The sequence below is a fragment of the Engystomops pustulosus genome, chromosome 6 (genome assembly GCF_040894005.1).
Source record: "Engystomops pustulosus chromosome 6, aEngPut4.maternal, whole genome shotgun sequence".
Lineage (NCBI taxonomy): Eukaryota > Metazoa > Chordata > Amphibia > Anura > Leptodactylidae > Engystomops > Engystomops pustulosus.
The window spans coordinates 65,128,509-65,145,387 of record NC_092416.1 but is presented as its reverse complement, the minus strand read 5'-3'; the positions used below and the strand labels follow the sequence as shown (position 1 = coordinate 65,145,387).

The 16,879-nt window shown below is 43.0% G+C and overlaps 1 protein-coding gene across 1 annotated transcript; it reads left to right on the top strand.

The window, feature by feature from the left end:
- Positions 1–5,313: 5,313 nt before the first annotated feature.
- On the top strand, positions 5,314–16,662 carry LOC140135200 (indolethylamine N-methyltransferase-like). The gene is made up of 3 exons (XM_072156356.1): positions 5,314–5,491; positions 5,679–5,886; positions 14,422–16,662. The coding sequence occupies exons 1-3, from the start codon at positions 5,389–5,391 to the stop codon at positions 14,840–14,842; spliced, it is 732 nt and encodes a 243-aa protein (XP_072012457.1). The 5' UTR covers positions 5,314–5,388; the 3' UTR covers positions 14,843–16,662.
- Positions 16,663–16,879: the final 217 nt, after the last annotated feature.

The window sequence follows — 16,879 nt, the reverse complement described above, 5'->3', positions numbered from 1 at the left end:
ATAGAGTACTATAGCTAGAGCCAGTTGGCCCTGGCAAAAATAGGCAGTTTCCTCTGCTTAGTGTACAAAGAGGAGGAGAAGGAGGAAAATGAGGAGGAGGAGTGCATACATTATTCAGGTTGAGATTCTTTCACATGGTGGAGAATGGAAATCCTGAGAAATCCAGGCTTTATTCATCTTGATAGGCGTCAGCCTGTCAGCGCTTTCAGCGCTGTGAGTCGACAGGCGTGTACGCTTATCGGTGATGATGCCACCAGATGCACTGAAAAACCCGCTCAGACAACACGCTAGCGGCAGGGCAGGCAAGAACCTCCAAGGCGTACAGCGCCAATTCGTGCCACATGTCCAGCTTTGAAACCCAGTAGTTGTAGGGAGCTGTGTGATCATTTAGGACGATGGGATGGTAAGCTACGTACTCCCTCACCATCTTTCTGTAAAGATCAGCCCTACTCTGCTGAGACTGGGGACAGGTGTCTTGCTGGGGTGACATAAAACTGGCAAAGGCTTTGTAAAGCGTACCCCTGCCAGTGCTGGACAAGCTGCCTGCTCGCCTACTCTCCCTCGCTAGTTGTCCCGCACAAGTACGCCCTCTGCCGCTAGCGCTGTCAGAAGGGAAATACTGTTTCAGCTTGTGCACCAGGGCCTGCTGGTATTCATGCATTCTCACACTCCTTTCCTCTCCAGGGATGAGAGTGGAAAGATTTTGCTTGTTCCGTGGGTCCAGGAGAGTGAATACCCAGTAATCGGTGCTGGAATAAATTCTTTGAACGCGAGGGTCATTGGATGGGCAGCTTAGCATGAAATCTGCCATATGCGACAGAGTCCCAACTCTCAAGAATTCACTCCCCTCACTTGCCTGACTGTCCATTTCCTCCTCCTTCAACTCCTCCAACTCCTCTTCTTCTGCCCATACATGCTGAACAATGTAGAACTGAACAATGCTCTTCTCTTCTGTCTCGCCAACATTCTCCTCTTCATCCTCCTCCACCTCCTCCGATATGCGCTGAGAAACAGACCCGAGGGTGATTTGGCAACAAGGTATTGTTCTTTCCCCGTCTCTTGTGACGAGCGCAAAGCTTCTGACTTAATGCTGACCAGAGAATTTTTCAACAGGCCAAGCAGCGGGATGGTGAGGCTGATGATGGCGACATCGCCACTGACCATCTGTGTTGACTCCTCAAAGTTACTCAGCACCTGACAGATATCAGACATCCACGTCCACTCCTCATTGTAGACTTGAGGAAGCTGACTGACCGGACTACCAGTTCTGGTGGAAGTTGACATCTGGCAGTCTACAATCGCTCTGGGCTGCTGGTAAACTCTGGATAACATTGTTAATGTTGAATTCCATCTCGTGGGCACGTCGCACAACAGTCGGTGAGCGGGCAGTTGGAGGCGGCGCTGTGCTGCCCTGAGAGTGGCAGCATCTGTGCTGGACTTCCTGAAATGCGCACAGATGCGGCGCACCTTCGTGAGCAAAACAGACAGATTGGGGTATGTCTTGAGGAAACGCTGAAGTATGAGATTTAACACATGGGCCAGGCATGGCACATGTGCCAGTCTGCCAAGTTGCAGAGCCGCCACCAGGTTACGGCCATTGTCACACACAACAATGCCTGGCTTCATGTTCAGCAGTGCCAGCCCTGTAATAGCTCTTGGGCGGTGTGCCTTTTATCGCCTAGGCTCAGCAGTTTGAGCACTGCCTGCTGTCGCTTAGAGACGGCACTGCTGCTGTGCCTAGAGCTACCGACTGATGGCGCCATGCCCACGGATGGTAATTCGGAGGAGGAGGTGGAGGAGGGGTGGGAGTAGGAGGAGGCATAGTAGGCCTGAGAAACCTGGAGCGAGGAAGGCCCCGCAATTCTCGGCGTCGGCAGTATATGACCAGCCCCAGGGTCAGACTCGGTCCCAGCCTCCACCAAGTTAACCCAATGTGCCGTCAGTGATATATAGTGGCCCTGCCTGGTAGCACTCATCCACGTGTTCGTGGTCAGGTGGACCTTGTCAGAAACGGCGTTGGTCAGGGTACGGATGATGTTGTCTGACACGTGCTGGTGCCGGGCTGGAACGGTACATCTGGAAAAGTAGTGGCGGCTGGGGACCGAATACCGAGGGGCGGCCGCCACCATGAGGTTGCGAAAGGCCTCGGTCTCTACCAGCCTATAGGGCAGCATATCCAGGCTGAGTAATTTGGAGATGTGGACGTTGAGGTCTTGGGCGTGTGGGTGAGTTGTACTGTATTTCCTCTTGCGCTCCAGCGTCTGGGTTATAGAGAGCTGGACGCTGCGCATGGAGACATTGGTGGATGCTGTGGAGGATTGTGGAGGCGAAGGTGTGGTTTTCGCACAGGAGGTGTATGGGCCGGGGACCTGGGCAGGGGGCTGACTAGCAGAGGCAGCAGATGACACAGGGGAAGGAGCAGTGGGGTGTTTAGCAATCATATGCCTGCGCATACTGGTGGTGGTTAAGCTGGTAGTTGTGGAAGCCCTGCTGATCCTGGTGTGGCACAGGTTGCACACCACAGTCCGTCGGTCATCCGGTGTTTCTTTAAAGAACCTCCAGACTTCAAAAAATCTAGCCCTCGCCACGGGAGCTTCACTATGTGAAACATTTGGCGCTGATGCACCAGCTCTGGCCCTGCCTCTCCGTCTGGCGCTGTGTTCACCCGGCCTATCAACCCAGCTTGGGTCTGTCACCTCATCATCCTCCAATCCCTCAGTCTGCTCCCCCCTCGGACTTCCTGCCCTGACAAAAATTTCAACACTGTCTGACAACCGTGTCTCTTCATCGTCGGACACCTCTTTACACACTTCTTATACTACGTCAACAATGTCATCATCACCCACAGACTGCTACCGGTGGAAAACCTGGGCATCGGAAAAGAGCTCAGCAGCAACCAGACAAGTGGTTTATGACTCTGGGAAGGGTCCAGAAAACAGTTCCTCAGATTATGCCGATTCAAATGCCAAATTTTCCTGGGAGAGGGCAGACTGGGGGGAAGGAGGCTGAGGTGGAGGAGCTGAAGGAGTGCTGATTTCGGGGACATGGGTGGACTGCATGGTAGACTGACTGGTGGATAAATGGCTAGAAGCATTGTCCGCAATCCACAACATCACCTGTTCACACTGTTCTGGCCTAAACAGTGCTCTACCACGAGTCCCAGTAACATGAGACATGAAACTAGGGAGTGTAGCTCTGCGGCGTTCCCCTGTTCCCTCATCAGCAGGTGGTGTCTCACCCCGCCCAGGACCATGGCCTCTGACCCCTGCAGTAGTTGGATGCCCACACCCTCGTCCTCTACCCCTGGCCCTCGGGTTCAACATTTTCAAAATTAAAGTGTAAACTGTAAACTTTTTTTTTGTGGGTTTTTTTGTGTTTTTTTTTTTTACAAAACGATGCTATCCTTTTGCTATGGCTAGTTTCTAACCTACACTGACAGCACACAACAGGATTTTAGTGCAGTGCCTGATGACTTTTAGTTTTGAAAAAATTAAAGGAAAAGAAAAAGCAGACTGTGCCTAATTCAATCAAACCCCTAATAAATTGTCCCACTTGTTTGAGATGGATATGTGTGTCACTAAGAGCTAAACAGAACGTTCGCAAGTCTCCCTGCAAATTCATTAAAATATGGTACTAGCTGCACTACTAGTGCCAGCAAGGCCAGCCACAAGCAAATCAACCAAAAATAAAATATATAACGCTATTGTAGCCCTAAGAAGGCCTGTTGGGTTCTTGTATGGCTAGTTTCTAGCCTACACTGACAGCACACAACTGGATTTTGTGCTGTGTCTGATGACTTTGAGTTATAAAAAAAAATAAAAGTAAAAAAAAAATAAAAAACAGACTGTGTCTTATTCAATCAAACCCCTAATAAATTGTCCCACTTAGGTGTTTGAAATGGATATGTGTATCACTAAGAGCTAATTAGAACGTTCGCACGTCTCCCTGCAAATTCGTTGCAATACGGTACTAGCTGCACTACTAGTGCCAGCAAGGCCAGCCACAAGCAATTAAAAAAAAAAAAAATATATATATATATATAACGCTATTGTATCCCTAAGAAAGCCGGTTGGGTTTTTGTATGCCTAGTTTCTAACCTACACTGACAGCACACAACTGGATTTTGTGGTGTGCCTGTCACTTTAAGTTTTGAAAAAAAAAAAAAAAAATCGGCAGACTATGCCTAATTCAATCAAACCCCTAATAAACTGTCCTACTTAGGTGTTTGAGATGGATATGTGTGTCACTAAGAGCTAAATAGAACGTTCGCAAGTCTCCCTGCAAATTCGTCACAGTATGGTACTAGCTGCACTACTAGTGCCAGCAAGGCCAGCCACAAGCAAATCAACAAAATATATATATATAACGCTGTTGTAGCCCTAGGAAAGCCGGTTGGGTTCTTGTATGCCTAGTTTCTAACCTACACTGACAGCACACAACTGGATTTTGTGGTGTGCCTGTCACTTTAAGTTTTGGAAAAAAAAAATCGGCAGACTGTGCCTATTTCAATCAAACCCCTAATAAATTGTCCCACTTAGGTGTGTGCGATGGATATGTGTGTCACTAAGAGCTAAATAGAACGTTCGCAAGTCTCCCTGCAAATTAGTCACAATATGGTACTAGCTGCACTACTAGTGCCAGCAAGCCCAGCCACAAGCAAATAAAAAAAAAATAAAATATAACGCTATTGTAGCCCTAACAAGGGCTGTTGGGTTCTTGTAGAATCACTCCTGCCTAACACTAATCTAATAGAACACCCTAACGCTATCCCTGACCAGCAGCAGCTCTCTCACTAATGGCATCCAGACAGAGAATGATGCAAGCAGCGCGGGCAGGGACTAGCCTATTCCAGGGTCACCTGATCAGGCCAGCCAACCACTGCTTTCGACATGTAAGTGTACCACGTCATGCTGGGTGGAGTGCAGAGTCTCCTGGCTTGTGATTGGCTCTGTTTCTGGCCGCCAAAAATCAAAACGGCGGGAGATGCCATTTTCTCGAGCTGGCGAAATATTAGTCCGAGCAACGAGCAGTTTCGAGTATGCTAATGCTCGAACGAGCATCAAGCTCGGACGAGTGTGTTCGCTCATTTCTATTAGTGACCATCTAACACCAAATGATGATCTCAGTAAAAGTAATTAAAATCCTGCAGTTTCGTTTTTGGAAGTTTACAGGACTTTCAAAGAGGAGATTTAATTATTTAAATTGTGTCAAATAGGAGTGACTCTAACCAGACTGTGAACATCTTTATTTACTGAGCATATACGTACTTATTTATCGAGTTTTATTACCATGTGTAAGCCTATTTATACAAGGTGATGTGTCGTTATTACTTCCACAGGCTGACAACCATTCAAGAACTGATACTTGAAACATCAAACTCCTTCTATCATGAACAACATTGATTTTCTGAACACTTACTTTAGAAGTAATCCATATAGAGATGAGTTAGTAAAATTTATCCTAGACAGTCAGTTTGCTGCATTTAATACAGGTATGTAACATTTTTTCTTCCTAGAAAAAAATTCTATAACAATAAAGTTCTAGTTATTCAACTATAATCATTGAATACTTTATCTCTAAGGTTGGCTAAAAAAGGTTAAAGTATATTTAATATTGAAAATGACAAACTCTGTGATTACTTTTCAATAACATTCAAGAATTTTGTTTTTTCTACATAGGCAATTTTAAAGGGAAAAGTCTATATGACTTAAGCGTATTCTCTCTCATTCATCAGCTCATGATCGCCTATGAGTATTACCCTGAAATAACAATTCTGAAAGTAAATGAGACCAGCGTTAAGGAGATGGAGAAATGGCTGCAGACGGACGCTGGCGCATTTGACTGGACCTATGCATATGACTATGTGAAACAAATTAAAGGTAACAGGTAAGTTATAATTCGGTCAAGAGTAATATGCTATATTATTAAAGGGATGTGACATCAATTCACTTTTACATCACTCGTGCCTTACTGCAGAACACCAGTGACTCTCTCTCTCTCCCTGTTGTCTCTAACATCATGCCTGCTCTCTTCTTGAAACTTAATTTATCTAAGATTGAACTTCTTGTCCTCCACCCTCTACTAACTAACCGCACCATTTCTGTCTGTGGTACCACCATGACCCATGATATCTGGGTTTTAACACTCAGCGTCTGATATATGGGACACAGAGTGTACCCCAGTGTAACACCTATGGTCAGAGTGAGCTCCGATCGCAGGTGTTTAGCTGGTTAAATGCACGGGCGGCATCTCCACCACAATCGGGGTCTCTCCCCCACAATCTCCCACCTCCCGCACTGTTTTTAGGGGCTGTTGATGGTTTTCATGGCAGCCCTGAGGTCGAACCAATACCCCAGGACTGATTTCAAGCAGTACCTGTAATATCCCATTTGAGACAGATCTTAAAGGCATAGTGTCAGCCTAGGCTTGTGCACATCAGTATTGCAGGGTATTATCATAAAAAAAGCACTCCGTATTGTGTAATAAGTTTTATGATGGGTTTTCTCTTTTCATATTTTGGAAATGTGTAAATTTTAGGGCCAAATGAACATTAGACCATTCTTAATTTCATCTCTATTTGAATTTAATTAGTATGAAGATCTCAAGGGCTTAATAATCTTCTTAAAGATGTTTGAGGGGTGCAAATTTTAAAATGGCTTATTATATCGGGGGGTTTATAATATAACATATTGCAGAAAACTGTGGTCAATTTGTAAGCCGGGTGAAATCAAAATAATTTTCCAGATATTTAAAAAATAATGAAAACGTAAAGTAGACATATGGGTAATGTTATTCAGCAATTTATTTAGCTGGTAAAACTATCTGACTGAAAACAAGATTATTTAAAATTTTGAAAAATTTACAAAATGACAAATTTTTTACATTTTTTTATAAAATAAACACAAAACTTATTAGCCAAAATTATTTACCACTAAAATGGAGTACAACATGTGATGAAAAAACTAGCTCAAAATTGCATAAATAAAAGTGTTCAAAAGTTATAACCATATAATGCAACGCAAGTCAGAATACAAGATGTGGGGCTGAGCCTTAAAGGGAACATGTCAACAGAAATTTATCTAATTAACCTCTACAAATATGCTGTCAAGCAGGTAAACACATTCTAGTTGATGTTTCTTTCATGGCCCAATGTGGTGGCATAATCCAGAAAATCTACTTTAAATTAAGATGTGAATTGGTTGCATAAAGTCATGGAGGTGGAGAGTTTTACACCAAATTCAAGCTCTGTCTCAGAATGCCCCCTTCACTGTAACTGATTATCCTGCACACAGAGACCAAGCGGATCTCCAGTTTCCAGTGCATGTTGTCAAACACGGGAGGAGGCATTCAGAGGTAATGAGGTTATATTTACCATAAAAAAACATGATTTTAAATGTGTTAAGCTCCTAAAAACATACCAGTAATAGTTTATTAGGCCAATTTCTGATGATAGGTTCCCTATAAACTATAAACTGTCTACGTCATGAAGTGGTTAAGACCAAACACTACACAGACACCTCCAGTCTGTTCCAGTCACTGAACTGGTTGCCTGTCTCCTTCAGAATACAGTTTAAAATAATAACCCTCATCCAAAGCTCTGCACAGTGTTGTACCTCTCTCAGTCTATTACCCAACCTGTGTTATTTAATCTGCCAGTGATCTTAGGTTATTCTCTTCCTTAAATGGAACCTCCCACATTTCCAGGACTCCTCTCGAAGTGCACCAATTCTCTGCCCTTCCTGGGACTGTGAGACTCAACCATCTCTTTACTAATCAAACCTGCAAACTGCCCCCAACTGTTATCGCTCAAACACCAGGCATCAAGCTAAAGGCTTCTCTTGAGTCCTTTTGACCTTGGACTGTATTTAATATCTAAACATTATAAGAGAAAAATATGAATGGCAGCTCAAATTTATTTTATTGCTTTTATTTAACCCCTTCCTGACTTGCGCCGTACTAGTACGGTGCAAGCCGGTTCCCGGTGCATGGAGAGGGCTCGAGGGCCGAGCCCTCTCCATAGCCGGCAAGTCTTTGCTGCATATTGCAGCAAAGGCTTGCCGGTAACACCTGCAATCAGTGCCAGCACGATCGCGGGTGTTTTCCCGACAATCATGGCTGGCAATGCTATCGGCGGCTTCATGGGTGCCGCCATCTTGTTGCGGATCGTCGCTCCCCATGATGTCATCGAGGAGCGGCGATCTGTCACCATGGTAGCCTAGGGTCTTCCGAAGACCCAAAGCTACTTCGTTTTAACTCATTCATTACAATGTGCTATCAGCACAGTGCAATGAATGAGGAAAAAAATCCCCATATACTGCCACACTGTAGTATGGCATTATATGATAGGATCGATCAGACAACCTAAAAACCTGAAAAATCGTAAAAGTAAATATAAAAAATAGTTTAAAAAATAAAAATTATAATAAAACACCTAAAAATTCAAATCACCCCGCTTTGCCTAGAAGTGATATAAATAGTAAAAATCATAAACACATTAGGTATCGCCACGTCTGAATCTGATCTATCAAAATGTAATAACGGTTTTTCACTGCGTTTTACCCCGTAGCAGAAAATAGCGTTGAAAAAGGCAAAATTGGCACTTTTTTGCCATTTTGAAAAATATTAAAAAATCTATTAAAAAATGCCATCAAAAGTCGCATAAAAAGGATACCACCTGTACACCAAAATATGAAAAAGTTATTGGCACCCAATTACCTAATAAAGTAGACCTGTCATTTGGGGCGTACAGTAAAAGCTGTAAAATTCAAGCCCACAAGAAAACGTTGCAAATGCGTTTTTTCACCATTTTTACTGCATTTGGAATTTTTTTCCTGCTTCCCAGTACATGGCATGGAATATTAAATACCATCCATTTGAAGTACAATTTATTACGCAAAAAATAAGCCATAGCACAGCTCTTTAAGTAGAAAAATTAAAAAGTTATAGATTTTTGAAGGTGGGGAATGAAAAATGTAAGTGAAAAAATTAAAAAGGACCAGGTTGTTAGGGGGTAAAAAATACTCACAACATTTTTGTCATTGTAGTAAGTGAAAGGGAGGGGTGAAGTACAGGACATCATGGGAGCAAAAACATGACAGCTGTTTCACACTCATTTTCGTAAACAGACCAGATGAAGCGCCAAGAGCATGAAACAGTTGCCATGTTTTTGCTTGCATGATGTTCTCCACTTCACCCAACCCACCCTCCCACTTACTACAATGACAAAATTGGGGTGAGTAATTTTGAATAAAAGCAATAAAAAGAGGACAATTTTTGGTGAGTTGCCATTCATTTATTTCTCTTTTAATGTTTGGATTTATGCCTTCTACATACAAGAAATAGAGCACCACCATAGTGTCGTTCATACTGTACAAGTCCTAATTGTAACTTTTAGTCAAAACATCCAAGACACCTGCATACATTTTACCCTGCCACTAGAAAATAGGAGCAGTAGCCACTTAGTTCTACTATTATCTGTATCAGATAACTAGGTAGAAGGAGCAGCACTGTGGATGACCGGATTAAATCCAATGTGGGTGCAGGCTTCAAGGAACTGACTCAGGATCCCATATGCATACAAACTCTCTCAAGCATAGTTTGAGAATGGCTGCATAGAGTCAGCCGAAACGTAGCACTTACCACTGGTGGAATAAATACTCACTATTTATCTTGGAGTGCTGCTTCCTTCCTCGGAGTTACTATTATCTGTATATATTATGACGGCTGATGGCTGGTTCAAACAGTTGCAGCATTTTTATTTATTGAAATTATTTCTATTCCACTCTCTTATAAAGAACGTCTGGAGCATTATACAAACTCTTATACCTCGTGTGTCACCCCTTCGTTCTTATACACAGCTAGCTGTTGCAAGCAGGCCCCTCACTCCATTATGACTATGTTTTTACTCTGTCATATCTTTTTTTATTTGTTAAAGGGAACCTATGACCAGGGACCTCATTTTCACTGAAGACGATTTGTAAAAGCCCATGAAACCTGCAGTGCAAAAATGCAGGCTGCCCCCACCCTCGTGCTCCTGTACAGCTCTGTCCCTCCCCCACTGATGTCAGGCTGACCAGGGTGTGACCTCAGAGAAGGAGCAGGAGGTGGAGCTGTACAGGGGCACAAAGGTGGGGGCTAAGATCTGAGGAGTGAGTAACATAGACAAGGCACATGTTATTTTTTGAAATGCATCCAAACCAAAGTCCAGGCCTTAGGACTACCCCAGGATCAGGATGCAAAAGTAAGTTATAACACACAATTATGCAATGCTTAGAAAAGGCAGAAAGGCATATGTGCACTGCAGGTGCACTGCAGGTGTGATGGGCTTCTGCAACCTGTCTTTAGTCTTTTTTTTTTTTTTAAATAGTGAACTCAACTCCTCCATCGCTAGGGCTGTCCCCTGCCATGATCCATCTGACCCTAGCCCCTAAAGAAATGAGCACAGATCAGACAAACCGTGGCAGGGGACATCAACGATGGAGGAGGTAAGTACATGTTTATTTTTTTTTTAAAGCCCTCCCCAGCCCATCACTTACTTATTGCTAATCTCAGATAACCCCTTTAAATTACAGATTAGGGCAGAGGCAGGCAGGAGGAATCTACCATCAGATCTTCTTCTGATTCCTCATGGTAGGTTTCCTTTAAAGGGGTTTTCCCATGAAAGAAAATTCACAAATTTAAATCCAGTAGTGATGTTAACACAATAAAGATCAATTTTAACCCTTTGATTCACAATTTTACTCAGATTACTCAGAATAAAACTCTCTTTTATTGCTGTTTAGCTCCTATCACTCCCTAGGCTGGTCAGCGTAAAATCCCAGGGTGTGGGTGGAGACTCTCTAAACAGACAGAATATGATCCATCTGGTTCTGTCAGCTGACAATGTGGTTAGATTTCATTTACCTTCTGAACATTCACTAGTATCTGACAAATAAAAAGAGAGATGAGACAGATAGAGATGATGAGATCCATGAGATGCCTATTGCACACAATGACAGTCAGCTCTCCTATATCTCTGCTATTCCACAACACACTGCTACATCTGCTGAACCTTCAACCCCCTCCCCAAATAAATGACTTATCTGTCTGTAGCTTGTAGTTCTCCTTATGCTGCTGGCAGGAACTCAGATTCTGTGTATCAGTGTCGCAGTGAGTGAGTTCCGTCCTGGGCTTCAGGGGGGAGGTGCTAGAGTGCAGGAAGCAAAGAGAGAGAGAAACACAGCTTCACGGCTATCACAGAGAAATCCAAGATATCTGCCCCGACCCTAAGTCAGAAGTTACAAGCTCATGTCTAGGGGCAACTGAAATTGTGTACACCATGACTGATAGAGACAGGTTGGAATTATATCTGTAAAATGCTCTATTTTTGTTAATAACAGTGAATTAGAGAATGTGTTATTTTGTTATCCTGAGTACATTTAAGAAACTTGCCTTTGTGGGAATACCCCTTTAAGTAAAGATATATATGTAACACCCCTGTCAATGCTTAGGCTAGGTGGCAGTTGCAAATAGTGCCCTCTCCTTGTCAGGATCTATCTGGTGAGCCTGCACAACTCATTCAGAAGCTACTGCTCGGTTATCTAAGTAATTGCAGCTTAAAGCCACTGCCTGAGCAGGCAAGAGTTAAGCATGTGAAATGTTGTTATCTAATGATAATTGTACTATTATAAAGCAAGCTGGAAGCTGGTTAAAGGGTGCTGCCACCTGACCAAGGGAGTAAAAACCCTTGGTGGGCAGAAGCACATGGTCAGAGCAAAGAGAAAGGCCTCAAGCAAATGTCAGTGCTGCAAGTCAAGGAGAAACAAGACCCAGTCTGGAGCACCTGCTGAGCTGCAATCCAGACACATTACCAGGAAGCAGAAGTGTCAAGGCAAGCTGCCTGGCACTCATGGCAAGTTAGAAAAGACTAAGTCCCAGAGCAGAGGTCTACCATCTAGACTTAGCTCCATCTTTACGAGCCCAGCCTGAAGTTACTATCAGGCTGAGAGCAACCTTCATGAGGACCAGCTATCTTCAACCAGCTTTCCAGCCTGTTGAATCTTCTGCTACTGTTAAGACCGTTGCCTGATGTTTAAATTTGAATAAAGAACAGCAAGTTGATTTACACAAAAAGCCTCAATGTAATCCCTGCTTCACCATCATGGGCTCCTCATCCGTCATCATACAGGGTTCCCTATACACACCTCAGGGGTTGCAAGTCTGCAGCGACGTCTTTAGGCGAAGAAAAACACCACAAAAATTTTGAGGTAGCATGTAATAAAAGAAAGTAATGGCCCTTAAACCGGCGCTTACGAAAATTTGCTAAAAATTCCCAGGCACTACAGGCAGTCCCCGGGTTTCGTACAAGATAGGTTCTGTATGTTTGTTGAGTTCTGTAGGTTCAAGCTGAATTTGAATGTAAGTCGGAACTGTATATTATATAATTGTAACCCCAGCCCCAAGAACCGGGATTAACAATAAAGCTTATTTTCAGACACCTTAGATAACTATTACAGCTGTTTATTGTAGCATGGGGCTAAAGTACAGTCAATTACCAATTACCAGAGGTCCATTTGTAACTAGGGGTCGTCTGTAAGTTTGGTGTTCTTAAGTAGGGGACCACCTGTACAGCCTTTTTAGGCCACGTCACTAGAGGGTTAATGTCAATGTTGTATTTATATAGGAACAGTGGACTGCGGAAGTGACTGTTAGATGGTCAAATAACCCCATTTTTATTTGATGTCTTAATTTTTGGCTGTATTTGAATTATGGGGGTGGGGAGCAGATAACCTTCAGTGGAAGCATCTAATGTTTGGGGAGCCAGGAAATAATTTTTATAATATAATGTCATATATCCCCTATGTGAGATGTGTAGCATGTACCCTCTGTGAGGTCTGTGTGTCTCATATATTCACCTGTATGCTGTGTGTGCCTTGTGATCCTTTGTGTGCTGTGTACCATGTGCCCTCTATCAGGGCAGGTGGCAGAGATGTAAAGTCAAAGGTTGGAGGTCCGGGGCCACAACAGGAGACCAACACAGAAGGACAAGGAACACCGGGGAATCGCAGGGAGAGCTTTCTCTGAGGCATATGAGCGCAAAGATCTGGCAAGGAATGATGGGAGATGCCGGTCTTTATGAAAAACCTGGAAGTGGCCAGAGGCAATTTAAATTTTTGATTCCCCTGTGCTTGCGCCCTAGGGAGCAGAGATGTGCACGCGGCATACTATGTGCCCTCTGTGAGGTCTGTGTGTCTCATATATTCCCCTGTATGCTGTATGTGCCTTGTGATTCTATGTGAGCTGTGTACCATGTACCCTCTGTGAGGTCTCAGAGTCTCGTATATATTCCCCTTGTATGTTGTATGTACCATGTGATCCTGTGTGAGCTGTGTACCATGTGCCCTCTGTGAGGTCTGTGTGTCTCATATATTCCCCTGTACGCTGTATGTGCCTTATAATTCTATGTGAGCTGTGTACCATTTGCCCTCTGTGAGGTCTGTGTGTCTCATATATTCCCCTGTACGGTGTATGTGCCTTATAATTCTATGTGAGCTGTGTACCAGGTGCCTTCTGTCATAGAGGCTCCACAATAGTACAGTGGCTGTCTGGGTATGACAGCGCACACAGTCATTCAGGGCTCTCTTGGCTATGACAGAAAGCTGGGGGCCCCAATTTAATGAGTGGCATTCTGTGATGGGGGGTCAGGGTATTCCATACGCTGTTTTTCTCAGAATCAGCACAAGTCATGGCAATATAACTCAGTAAGAGGGATTTGCATGTGTAATTCCTATTTGATATTTTAAAACATATTTTTTATACAAAGTCACTGATGTTATGTGTCCCTATGACTATACACATTGAAGTGCTAAATTCATCATTCTGACCTGTAGGGTAAGACCAAATATCCTCTGATTCCTCTGACTGAAGAAACAGGATTTTAACATTCTCATTCTCCTGTTTTCAGAACACATAAGAACTGCATGATGTAAGTGACAGACAATCTAACTATATAGTAAACAGGAATTCCACAGCACTCCTTGTAGTGTTTGGTGGTGCCAAACCAGGGTCCCAGTCCTGTATGCATAAAGAAGTCTCCAGAAGTCTCCAGAACACGGCTGCCATTCAGCCCTGGTCCCGAGCGGCGGATATCGGTCCTCCACCAGCATAGTAACTACCTCTCTCTGCACAATCCGCATCTGAGGAAGGTCATTATGACCGAGACGTCATTTGTATACGTGGATGTGCACAAAAAAAAGCATTTGATTATCTAAAAAATGGACTGAGTGCCACCTTCTATACTTCTTTAGACAATCTAACTATGACAGTGAAATTAAATGTTGGGCTCACATGAGAGGGCATACATAGGAGATTTTGTTGGTATACCTTATAGCTTTGGATATGTAAATATTTGTTTCTTAAAAATATTTTCTGTTATCATTTCAGTGATCTCAATGTGGAGGAAAATTTGAAAAAATCTATTAAGAAGATTTTGAAAATTGACTTCCAGAAAGATAATCTCACGGACCCCGTGGTGCTGGAACAAGCCGACTGCGTCGTCACAGGATGGTTATCGGAGAAGATGTGTCAAGAGAAAAATGAATATATCAAAAGTTTCCAAAAAATAATCAAGCTCCTAAAACCTGGAGGGCTGCTTATTGTTATTGAGTGTTTAAATGCCACATTTTTTAAAGTGGGGGAAGAAATATGTTATGTCTTTAAACATGATGAAAGCTTTTTAAAGGAGTACCTTGCCAATGAGGGATTCAAGATTGTTTTTTGTAAAGTGTTAGACAGTAAAATAGTGAGTCCTATGACCGATTACAATAAGATTATATATGTCGCTGCTGTTAAGGAGGCTTCCTAAACCAGTGATCATTGGTAAAGCTTTTCCATGGACCCCAGTGTCCACTAAGCTACTCACATTTATAACCCAGAATTATCTGATTTAATTCAAAAACAAATCTATTAGTACAATTAGATGCAGTGAAAAATATGTGGTATATATGATTATTATTATGATTTAGAAGATGTATTTTGCTTTGCTTTGTTCATAGGAGGCATATGCCACTATGTTAGTCACATGGGGTTGAACTTGAAGGGAACCTATGATCAACTTTCTCTTTTAGCAGCCCCCCTTGGGTAGTAAATGAAATGTTTCTAGAATTCCCTCTTTTATGCAAAATCTCACCCATTGACCTATAAAATATCTTCTCCAAAGTCATGTGAAAATGAGGTTTAGAGGCTGATGGGGGGAACATCACTTTACATGCCTATAACTTGGGTTCCATAGCAGCTAAAACCATGGTTCTGGTATAAGATTAAACAAATAAGCCACCAAATCTAGCATGATAAGCCAAGGGCACTTACTCATAGAGGCAGGTGATCTCATAGACGTGGTAATCATCTTCTATTTGCTGCAGTGAGATTACATCAGGCAGAGGGAGGAAGTGGTAAAGACAGAAGGGGAGACAGGTTAACATGTGAACTACACTATGGGGGGAGGGGCTCTGATAACTCCCCAGATTCCTTCTGGCATATTAGCATTATTTAAAAAGTTGATTTTAAAATGAAGGAGGCCATGAATAAGAAATATATGATGAGTTAAGGTGCTTTGATATATGAATAAATGTCCCTGGTTTATCATAATGGATTTTTGTGGTAGATTTTCTTTTAAAAATGAGATTTTTATTTTTCAAACAAGGAATAACAAGAAATATGTCTGGATCAGGGGTAGTGGACCCACTGTACCACCGCAAGCAATGACGTAAGCCAACACCTGGGAGTAGAGTCTAAGTGCCACACAGTTTGCACCAGAGCCTGCAGCAAAGCGGGTTGGATTTGTTCCACCAGGTCGCTCCACTTGCATAGTCAGGCAGAAGGTCAGGACAGTCGGCACAGGATCGGAGTTGGGATGTAGCGGAAGGGCAGGACAGGTGGCAGAGAATCGAAGTCAGGAATGTAGCAAGACGTCACAATGGAAAATACACAGACAGTCAGGAAAAATCTCAATGGTATAAGGGCACAAAGAACTGGCAGGGGTCACAGGAAGAGGTCAGCAGCTGGCCATCCCCAATTAGCCAGTTAACCTTTAAACTAGGAGGCGGGGCCGAGCGCTCCGGATGCGGGAGGCGACGCCGGAGCATGGATAGGTAAGTGAGGCTGCAGCTGGCACAGAGGGCACACTGAGGCACACAGGTGTGCCTGAGACCCGATACATGGGTCGCAGGGGCACCCGTGACAGAATGCAAGCTGCAGATATAGATTCAATTCCCACCTTTTTATTTAACTGCCTCTATTTCCAGTTCTGTAGAGGAAAGCAATACATGATGGGTTTTAAAAGAAATAAAATGTTCTTTAATCTAATACAAGAAGCATGATTCTAACCATGACCAAGATATAGGCATCAAAATATTATTATTATTAACGCTCCCCCTTCAGCTTCTGAGCCTGGGGGAGGTTGTGTTCCCTACAGGGAGGTATGTTTCAGAGCCTTATCTGCATATAGCAGGATTCTTCTTCTGCCTACATATCACACGCTAAGCAGGCTGAAGAGTGGAGTACCTTAGCAAACCTATATTTAGAGTGAGAGATGTTTTTAGGAACATGTTTGCAGATTAATGCACAAACAGTAAAATATATCATATGAATGTTTCCAAACTTAAATAAATGATTCCATAAATTAAAGTCGATCTTATGGCAGATTCACACTTGCATTCTAAATCGTAATCTATCCTTTGTAATCGTAGAATATTATCTACAACAAACTACAGTGTATCTAACTAATATTAGATTATTTTATTAGTTTATATTAGCATATTAGTTATAGAAACTTATAGTTTAAAATGTAAGTAGAAACCTACCATCAGATCTACCTTAATAGGTAGATTTCTGATGCTAGGTT

Coding starts and splice junctions, on each gene's coding strand:
- LOC140135200 (XM_072156356.1), top strand. CDS start 5,389: ATGAACAACATTGATTTTCTGAACACTTACTTTAGAAGTAATCCATAT. Junction 5,492..5,678: donor GTTTGCTGCATTTAATACAG/GTATGTAACATT, acceptor TTTTCTACATAG/GCAATTTTAAAGGGAAAAGT. Junction 5,887..14,421: donor AAACAAATTAAAGGTAACAG/GTAAGTTATAAT, acceptor TTATCATTTCAG/TGATCTCAATGTGGAGGAAA.